We start from the raw sequence: 10,989 nt of genomic DNA on the forward strand, positions 1-10,989 counted from the left end.
AAATTAGCTGGGCATGGTGGCACATGCCTGTAATCCCAGCTACTCAGGAGGCTGAGGCAGGAGAATTGCCTGAACCCAGGAGGCGGAGGTTGCGGTGAGCCGAGATCGCGCCATTGCACTCCAGCCTGGGTAACAAGAGTGAAACTCCGTCTCAAAAAAAAAAGAAAAAAAAAAAATGAGATAGATGATGGAATTAGCACACAAGGACATTGCAGTCACTGCCATAAGTATACTCCATATGTTCATTAAGATAGAGGAAGACACGAGCATGAGGAGGAGAGAAATGGAAAATATAAAAAGGACCCAAATCAAACTACTAGAGGTGAAAAATATAGTATCTAAAACAATGACAAAATACATTGATATAATAGCAATTCTACATAATCATTTGCAGAAAATAGAATACTTCTCAGTTTATTCTGTAAAACCAGCATTACCCTAATATCAAAACCAGACAAAAACATTATCTTTAAAACAAACAAACAAAACCCAGAAACTACCAGCCAGTATTTCTCATTAATATACATGCAGCCATTCACAAGATGTACTAGTAAACCAAATTCAACAGTTTATATATAGGAGAGTACAATATGACCAAGTATTGTTCATCCTACAAATACAGGGTTGCTTTAGCATTCAAAAAACCAATGTAATTCACCATGTAAACAGACTAAAAGGAAGAATATATGATCATCTCATTAGATGCAGAAATGATATCTGATAAAAACCAGGATCCATTTATGATTAAAATTTTCAGCAAGTTAGAAACAGATGGGAACTTTCTCAAAGTTGACAAGGGCACCCTTACAAAAAACTAGCAGTGGCATCATATTTAATGGTGAAAGAATGAAAGCTTTCCACCTGATATCAGGAGCAGATTGAGATGTGTGCTCTTACCACTTTGAGTAAACATTGTATGGAGGTCCTCTGCAGTGCGGTAAGGCAATAAAAGGGAATGAAGGGCATATAGATTAGAAAGGCAAAAGTAAAACTTTGTAGACACCATAGTTGTCTATGTTGAAAATCATAAGGAATCTATGAAAAAGCTACTAGAACTAATAAGTCAGTTTAGTTTAGCTAGGTTGAAGAATACAGGGTCAATAAGCAACAATCAGTTGTATTTCTGCATACTAGCAATTAACAATTGGAAATAAAGTATATATATGAATAGATATTTATAGTAGATCATAAGTATTAAATAGGGAACTATGTGCAAGATCTGAACAGTGAAAACTACAAAACATTACTGAGAGAAATTAAAGACCTAAATAAATCAATAGATTTACTGGGCTCGTGAATTGGAAATGTCAGTAATGTTAAGATGTTATTGTGTTAACATCACAAATTGATCTATAGATTCAATACAATTCCTGTCAAAATCCAAGCAGGCTTTTGGAGGATAGAGATTAACAAGCTGATTGTAAAATGTATATGGATATGCAAAGGACCTAGAATAGTGGTTTCCAACCTTTTTGGCCCCAAGGACTAGTTTCTTGGAAGACAGTTTTTCCTTGGATGGGGGTTGGGGGGAGAGGAGGGGAGGGATGGTTTCAGGACAATTCAAGCACATTATATTTATTGTGTACTTTATTTCTATTACTATTTCATCATAATATATAATAAAATAATTACACAACTCACCACAATGTAAAATCAGAAGCCCTGAGCTTGTTTTCCTGCAAGTAGCCCAATCTAAGGGGGATGGAAGACTAGATTATCACGTCTGGGGGTGATGGGAGATAGTGACAGATCATCAGGCATTAGATTCACATAAGGAGCGTGCAACGTAGATCCCTTGCATGCTCAGTTCACCATAGGGTTTGTGCTCGTAGGAGAATGTAATGCTGTAGATGATTGATAGGAGGCGGAGCTCTGGCCAGAATGTAAATACAGATGAAGCTTTGCTAGCTGGCCCTGCTACTCACCCCCTGCTGTGCAATCCAGGGATTGCAGACCCCTGACCTAGAATATCTGACACAATTTTGAAGAAGAAAAAAAAAGGGTTGGAGGATTTACATCTGCTGACTTAAAGACTGTAAAACTACATTAAGCAAACAACTGGGGTGCTTGAATAAAGATAGACATATAAATCAACGATATGTAATAGTGAACCCAGGAATTGATTTATACATGTAAACTCAAAAGACTTTTTACAAAGGTGCTAAGGTAACTCAGTGGGAGTGGATAGTCTTTTCAACAAATGGTCCAGGATAATTAAATACCTGTATCCACAGCACTGACCTTGACCCTTTGCACCATATACAAAAGTAACTTGCAGTGCATCACTGTCAACTGTTCATGGCTAGTATGCAGAAATACAATCGATTTTTTTTTTTTTTTTTTTACTGCAACCTTGCTAAACTCACTTATTCTGGTAGCTTTTTATAGCTTTCTTAAAATTGTCAATGTAGGCAACCAGGTTGTCTACGTAGTTTCACTTCCTTTTTAATCTACATGCCCTTCATTTCCTGTTAATGCCTTACTGCACTGAAAAGGATGCTCCAGTATAATGCTTACTGGAAGTTTTGAGATTAGACATCTTACTCTGTTTCTGATCTTAGATGGAAACCTGAATCTAAGAGCTGAAACTATAAAACTTATAAAAGAATATGCTGGAGAAAATCTTAATGACCTTGGGTAGGTAAAGATTTTCTAGATAGGACATAGAAAACATGAACCAAAAAGGAGATAAATCAAACTTTGAATTATAAATTCTACTCTTTAGAAGATACTTTTTATAAAGTGAAAAGGCAAGCCATACACTAAGAGAAAATAACTGACCCATTATAAGGCCTAAACATATCAGATTCAAAATATATATAGATTCTCATATAACATGTATGTATATATGCATATATATAAAAAATATAGGCTGGACATGGTGGCTCACAGCTGTAATCCCAGCACTTTGGGAGGATCAGTTGAGCTCAGAAGTTCGAGACCAGCCTGGTCAATATAGGGAGAGCCCATCTCTACAGAAAAATAAAAAAACTGTTTGGGCATGGTGGCACACACCTGTATTCCCAGCTACTTGGGAGGCTGAGGCAGGAGGATTGCTTGAGCCCAGGAGATACACCCGCATACACACACACACATGCACACACATATATACATATATATATGTGTGACAGTGATTCAGTGAAAAAATGGACAAAACATTTGAACAGACACTTCATTGAACAAGATATACAGATGACTAGTAAGTACATGAAAACCTTCTTTCTCAACATTATTAGTCATTAGAGAGATGAAAATTAAACCACAAGATACCACTAAACACCCTCTATAATGCAAAACTTAAGACCTGACACAGTAACTATGAGCAAAGGTGTCAAGCAGTGAGAACCCTAATATATTAGTGGTTGAAATACAGAATGGTACTGCCAGTTTGGAACACAGTGTGGTGGCGTTTATTTAGAAAAATAAACATATCCTTTATCATATGAACCCATTCCTAGGTTTTTGCCCAAGGGAAATGCAATCATACATTCACATGAAGACCTATGTGTAGATGTTTATAATAGGGTTATTTCTAGTAGCTAAAAACTGAAGAGAGCTAGACCAGAACTGCAGAGAACAAACTGTGTTGTATTTATACAGTGGAACACTGTTTAGCAATAAAAAGAAAGGAACTATATGCTACAGCATGGATGAATCCCAAAAGCATTTTGCTACGTAAAAGAAGGTAGATGCTTGTGATTCTGTTTGCATGAAATTCTAGAAAAGGGAAAGTGGGGATCAACTATAAAAAAGGTTTGAGGAACTTTTTACTGTGAGGGAAATGGCTATGTCACGATTGTTGTTGTGGTTACACAAGTGTGTACATTTGTCAAAACTTGTCAAACTATACAGTTAAAATTAGTGAATTGCACTGGATATAAATGATATGTCAATGAAGATTATCCCCAAAAATTTAAAACATAAAAAATGTAAGGTTGGAAAGAGTGTTTCAGCAGTGGTGAAACAGTATGACCAAAAGCACAGAGAGAATAGAACAACTATACTAATTTCACAGAATAATATAAAGTATTTTGGAAGATCAATTTTATCTTGTCGTTTTACCCATTATGGAATACTTACTTCTGTTAGTTTGAATAATGAAATAAGTGAATCTTTGGAATGTGCCTAAAAAGATAATTTTTAATAAAGAAATTAGCAGTTCATTGCAGAATAACTCACTCTGTCCCCTCTTTTCTTACCCTCCTATCTTTTTTTTGTTTTAACAGAAGTCCATATAATGCTTGATGGCCTGTTACCTCCTGACACCTATTTTAGATTCAATCCTGTAATGTGTGAAAACATACCTCTAGATGAAAGTCGAAATGAAAAGCTGGATCAGCTGCAGTTGGAAGGGTTGAAATACATTGAAAGAAATGAACAAAAAATGAAAAAAGTTGCAAAAATATTAAGTCAAGAAAAAACAACTCTGCAGAAAATTAATGATTGGATAAAATTAAAAACGGACATGTATGAAGGCCTTCCATTCTTTTCAAAATTGTGATCAGTATATGCATATGTTCTGATAAATGAAGGCCTGTTCAGAAGACTCACCAAATTCAATAAGGAATTGTGGGTTCAACTTGTTTTAACTTTAAAATACTTATGAATTCTGGAGAATCCTGAAAAAGGTGGTGCTTTGACTAGCTTGCACAGCAGAGAGAATATTCTTGATTACAGAATTCATAATGGGAATTAGGCTTTTAAGATGTTAATAATTAACTAAGCTTTAGTAATCTTACTGTGGTTTTAGTAAATTTTGGTGTTATATTGTTTGATGTTTGAAAATTTATTAATATATGTGCTGAACAAGAAACTGAAAGCTATATTGTACTTTGTATTTTTACTTTAGTCCTCATTATCATGTTGAATTTATGTGATCATTGATTTTATTTCATATGGAAAAGCTAATTTCTTCTTAAATTTACATTACCTGATATTCTCACTAGCTACGTTCTGCAGTCCACACTGCCTTTATTGTAATAGCATCTAAATAGATGAAGAAAAATGGAATTTTCTCCATTAAAATATTTTACATTTGAATATAAAAGAACCAGATACAGTTTTCTATTCAGGTGTGTTTAACATTGGTTAAAAAGGATAGGTGAAGTTCCAGTCAACTACTTTTTCCCCCTGAAATTTCAAGATAATGCTGTATTAACTTTTCTAGATCTAACACTAGCTTATCCCTCCCTGTTATAAAATGGTTTGAACTTACTGAGAAAATATTCCTATCATTAACGAAAATAAACTTTTTAAGTAATCTGTTGTTAAAGGCTAATGTCATTTTAAAATTAATTATTGTTCATAATGTAGCTCTCCTTTAGCCTTTGAATGTACCTGACAACAGTATGCTTAAAGATAAGTTAGGGCCAGACACAGTGGCTCACACCTGTAATCCCACTTTGGGATTGTGTATAGATACAACGTTGTATAGATACAATCCCACTTTGGGAAGCCAAGGCAGGAGGATCACCTGACATCAGGAGTCCAAGACCAGCCTGGTTAACACAGTAAAGCCCTGTCTCTAGTAAAAATACAAACATTAGCCAGGCATGGTGGCACACGCCTACAGTCCCACCTGCTCGGAAGGCTAAGGCAGGAGAATGGCTTGAACCTGGAAGACAGAGGTTTCAGTGAGCCGCGATAGCACCACTGCGCTTGAGGCTGGGTGACAAAGCGAGACTCCGTCTCATAAAAAAAGAAAAGTTATACTTGTTTTACCTTATTAACTCCTTTGAACTGTCTGGATTTCACAGAAGTTGATAACATGCACTTACATGGATCATTGTTTATGCCAAACAAATTCACTTTGTTGTATCTATTTGCCATGTAAATCCTTACATGGAATGTTTAGATTTCTCAAGAAAGTGAAACAAAAGTAAGTGCCCTTTGTTTTAGACTATAAACTAAAGCTAGACTCTGTTGCCCAGATAGTCATATTGCTTCTTTGCGATGTCGATTCACAGAGGCTGTGAGATGTGGTTCAAAAAGTGGAGTTGACAGTCTCAATGCTAATCCTGGGTTTGCTGCAAGAGTCCTTCTGTTTGTGACCTTGAGAAAGGCAAATGTCTGTGGGCTTTGTACACCTCATTTGTAAAATGAGGAAAACTAGCTGTAAAATTTTCTAACATCGGAGTAACAAAATCTTTAGACACACTATAAATAAATAAGAAACTACCAATGATTTCTAACGATACAATAAAATAGTCCTTTCGACTACAAATATTACATAATAATATGCAACTAAGAACAACTTGTAAATGTAAGAAAAATACAAAGAATTGGAAATCAGAATGTGTCTAGGAATTCTTTGTAATAAAGCAAATTTCAAGCACAATAAAGTAATATTTATGCATATTTACATATTTGCACCTCATCATAAGGTCACTCTAGTCCTAAACTGATGCAGTTTATCTGTTTTATAGCTGAAGTTAACTATGTCCCCTCTTTGTGCTTGACTCGTACTTTCTTAAATAGTACATTACACAAGTGAACTCTGGCCATGGCTTCATTGTTAAACCACGGTGCATGGCGCCTACGTATGTGCCACGTTGGTGTCCCTATTTCTTTAGCTCTTTTCACTTAAACAAAAGGCAAACCCAGTTGTGTGGTGCACCAGCTTTCAGCCATTCTTGTCCTCATTTGTACTTGAAACTAGCTATCTGAAGAACTGTAATTCACCTGAGATAACCCTCATTTTATAACAAGGCTAGTGCTTGCTCTATCCAGAGGAACCCAAAAAGTAAATTCTGCAAATATACAAGACAGCAATAGGAAGAGATGTGAAAATGAACTTTCACGCTTAGACAGGTAAAATATTTGCCCTTTTCAAAAAGGCAAAGAGGATGAGTAGTCTATTTTATAAATGTAACAAATTCCTCTACTCATATTTTTAAAATATAGAACAAAAATTGTTTTAATGCTCAGGTTTTCCTGAGTGCGTCAGAAGTCTTATTTCTATAGTAAATGGGGTACTGGCAATATTTCAGTTCCATTCTTGTTGCAGATACTATTCTTTATTTAAAATAGTACTTCACAGCCAGGCACGGTGGCTCACACCTATAATCCCAGCACCTTGGGAGGCATATGCAGGCATATTACTTGAGGTCAGGAGTTCGAGACCAGCCTGGCCAACACGGTGAAACTGTCTCTACTAAAAATACGAAAATTAGGCTAGGCATGGTGGCTCATGTCTGTAATCCCAGCACTTTGGGAGGCCAAGGCAGGTGGATCACCTCAGGTCAGGAGTTTGAGACTAGCCTGACCAACATGATGAAACCCCATCTCTACTAAAAATACAAAAAATTAGCTGGGCATGCTGGAGGGTGCCTGTAATTCTAGCTACTCGGATGCTGAGGCAGGAGAATCACTTGAACCTGGGAGGCAGAGGTTGCAGTGAGCCGAGATCACGCCATTGCACTCTATTTTGTTGCCTGGACAACTAAGTGAAACTCTGTCTAAAAACGAAAAAATAGCTGGCATGGTGGCTTGCTTCTGTAATCCCAACTACTAGGGAGGCTGAGGCAGGAGAATTGCTTGAACCTGGGAGGTGGAGGTTGCAGTTATCAGAGATAGCACTACTGCACTTCAGCCTGGGTGACAGAGTGAGACACCATCTCAATAAAGAGTACTTCAGATAGAGTTGTCCCTCGAGACATTTGGGTTGGATGGGATTTCCCCTAGAGGGTGGAGAGAACTGGGCCTGAGTTATAATTACACTGTGCACTACTTCTACACCACATTTTTATCCCAGAGAAAGTAGGTGTCAAAGGAATCTTCTGAGGGAGAAGGAAGTCACAAAAGTATGCAGTCTGAGGGCATAAAGGGGAATCTCACGTCTTTGTTTTGGTGAAGGGAGGGAGGGGCTCCCTTTGAGCTTCCCCCCGCCCCCCCCCCATGAGCTAGTAACAGCTGAGCTGCTGATTATTGGGGTAGCTAGGACCCCTGAAGTTTGAAGCTCAGAATTGACCCTAACCCGCTATGTCCTAGAAATGGTCCTAGTCACACTTTCGAATATTTTACAAGTGTCTGTGCCAGTAGTGTGACTAGAACCATTTAAGTGCTTACTGAGTACCAGGAACAGGGCTCAGCAGGTTATAAATTGTCACAATAAGCCTACGAGGTGAATAGCAGTATTATCCCTTTGTTAGAAAAAGTTGCCCAAGATAATTACAGCTAGAGAGCGATAGAGCTAGCACCAGTCCGTTGTCTTCCCCACAGCTCTTCCTGTCTCTCCTGGAATGTTGTGAAGTGACTTCAAATCTAGCTTACTAACCTGAATCTGTGAAATCTGGGGTTTAATCAGTGAAGAAATACTTGTCTCAGTAAATGTCATCTCAGTCTTCATAACTTCAGAGGATTAAAAAATAAAATAAAATTATTACAACATCAAATTAAGTGAATATTCCTCTTTATCTCTTCGTTTATTAACACAGTAGTCTTACCCATCTCTTGGAAGGTTTGTGAATCTGGGAGTGGGGAGAGGGGAGATTGGGGGAATTACCAGCATTTAATACTCCAGGAGACAGATAATAGATGTGATGGGATGCATCAGGCGTGGGACAGCCCCTCATAATGAAGAACTCTTCCACCCAAAATACCAAGATTTCTCCCTTTCAGAAATTCTGAGCTGCTCATCCACAAAATGCAAGTACTGAATTCTTCCACAAGAAATTGAAGGTATACTTTGCTCAGTTAGGGTGCATAAACCACTTGTAAAATTCCATTCTAGATCAATTCCAACTGAAATTACTTTTGCATTCATTTCTCCTCCTTTTTTTTTTTTTTTTTTTTTTTTTTTTGCCAAGTTTAAATACAATCAAACTGTTCATTTAATCTTACTTTTTTGGAGCAAATCTATGGCAATTACTCTTCCATGACTAGGAAATAGGAAGGAGGGGATCACATTAAAAAAACAGTTTGTTCTGTCCCTGGCAGGAGCTATCTACCATCCAAAAAAGATTCATAGAGTACAGATGTCCCTGGGCTAAACTGTTGGCTGTGTTGGTCCAAGGGTTTGATAAACGTCTCTCTCAGAAGTCACACTGATTGCTTTGTTTACTTTGGTCAGCTGATGCGAGTGGATTGAAATTCATTACACTTCACAGATATGCTTTATTAGCTTGGATAATTAGTTTGATAAAAATAAAGTATTGACTCTAATGTTGACTTCATGATAAAAATCTTTTTTAACATTCTTAATATAGATTCATTCCTTGCCTCTAAATTGTGAGATGGTATTTTAAGGATTTGAGTCTGATTGAATAGGAACAGGTTATATGGTCCAAAATGGTTGAATGTTCCAGTAATAGCTGTAGCTAACATTTATTGCCCTTTAATCTTCACAACAACCTTATGAGGTAGGTACCATAATTTTTTTTTTTTTTTGAGACGGAGTTTCGCTCTTGTTACCCAGGCTGGAGTGCCATGGCGCGATCTCGGCTCACTGCAGCCTCCGCCTCCTGGGTTCAGGCAATTCTCCTGCCTCAGCCTCCTGAGTAGCTGGGATTACAGGCACGCGCCACCATGCCCAGCTAATGTTTTGTATTTTGAGTAGAGACGGGGTTTCACCATGTTGACCAGGATGGTCTTGATCTCTTGACCTCGTGATCCACCCGCCTCGGCCTCCCAAAGTGCTGGGATTACAGGCTTGAGCCACGGCGCCCGGCCCATTATTCCTATTTTATGTAGTTGCACTGAGATGATGGCAAGAAAAGTCATATTTCTTGACTGCTTTCTCAATATCAATGGGAATTCATAAACCATATCATTACCATGTCTATATAGCAATATTTCCAAAATTATCTAGAATTACAAATACTTCAACATCCTTTCAGCTACTGTATTCTAATCTACATCACATTTAAATATTTGATGAGTATTACTTAGGCAACTTTCAAAGATAAAACCAAGACAAATATACCCATCTAATAGAATAATAAAATAGTTAACAATTGCTACTTGGTAGTGCTTTTTTTTTTTTTTTTTTTTTTTTAACTTTTAGGTGTAGGGGTACATTTGAAGGCTTTGTTATATAGCTAAAATCGTGTCACATGGGTTTGTTGTATAGATTATTTCATCACCCAGGTATTAATCCCAGTACTGAATAATTATCTTTTCTCCTTCTTCCCACCCTCCCCCATCAAGTAGACCCCAAGTGTCTGTTGTTTCCTTCTTTGTGTTCATAAGTTCTCATCATTTAGCTCCCACTTATAAGTGATTACATGGTATTAAGTTTTCTGTTCCTGCATTAGTTTGCTAATGATAATAGCCCTCAGCTCCATCCATATTCCCACAAAAGAAATGATTTCATTCTTTTTTATGGCTGCATAGTATTCCACGGTGTATATGTACCACATTTTTCTTCATCCAGTCTGTCACTGGTAAGCATTCAGGTTGATTCCATGTCTTTGCTACTGTGAAAGGGGAAGCAGTCTTTCTTATGGCATACACTACTACTGGCTGTGTTTGCAAAAGATAAAGTGATTAACAACAATCCAAAATTCCGTCCAATTATCTGAGAAGAAAAGAAGGCTATATCATCTTATATTGCATTGTATGCCCAACATACATTGGTCCAGAAAAGTATTTAATGTAGCATTTTAATTAAATTGGCTAGCAAAGTAATTTTAAAAGAACATGAATACAATTAAAAGCCTATACCTTGACCAAGCAACATAATACTAAAAAGGAAAAAAAAAAAAAAAAAAAAAGACAAAAACCACCAAATGTTCTATGTCAAGATATATGTGCCAGTTATATGAATACAAATTCACCTGTATGAATCTTGAAAAAAACAAGTGTCTTTCATTCTGTTTTGTATAGTTGGACCACTTTTTTTTTTTTGGGGGGGGGGACAGAGTCTTACTATGTCACCAGGCGCCAGGCTGGAGTGCAGTGGCACAATCTCAGCTCACTGCAACCTCTGTCTCCCGGGTTCAAGCAATTCTCCTGCCTCAGCCTCCCAAGTAGCTGGGACTACAGGCGCAC

At 37.3% G+C, this 10,989-nt stretch overlaps 1 protein-coding gene across 2 annotated transcripts in view; it reads left to right on the forward strand.

The window, feature by feature from the left end:
• PNPLA8 (patatin like domain 8, phospholipase A2) overlaps nt 1–4,819 on the forward strand; it is a 55,660-nt gene extending 50,841 nt beyond the window's left edge. Inside the window, exon 9 of one of the 2 annotated variants that reach the window (XM_039472658.2) lies at nt 4,227–4,819. In XM_039472658.2, the coding sequence (XP_039328592.1) occupies nt 4,227–4,501 (275 nt within the window). In that variant the 3' untranslated portion in view covers nt 4,502–4,819. The remainder of the gene's footprint in view (nt 1–4,226) is intronic. The other variant, XM_074379224.1, reaches the window with a different exon arrangement.
• The last annotated feature ends 6,170 nt before the right edge of the window (nt 4,820–10,989 follow it).

Source organism: Saimiri boliviensis, chromosome 10 (genome assembly GCF_048565385.1).
Source record: "Saimiri boliviensis isolate mSaiBol1 chromosome 10, mSaiBol1.pri, whole genome shotgun sequence".
NCBI lineage: Eukaryota > Metazoa > Chordata > Mammalia > Primates > Cebidae > Saimiri > Saimiri boliviensis.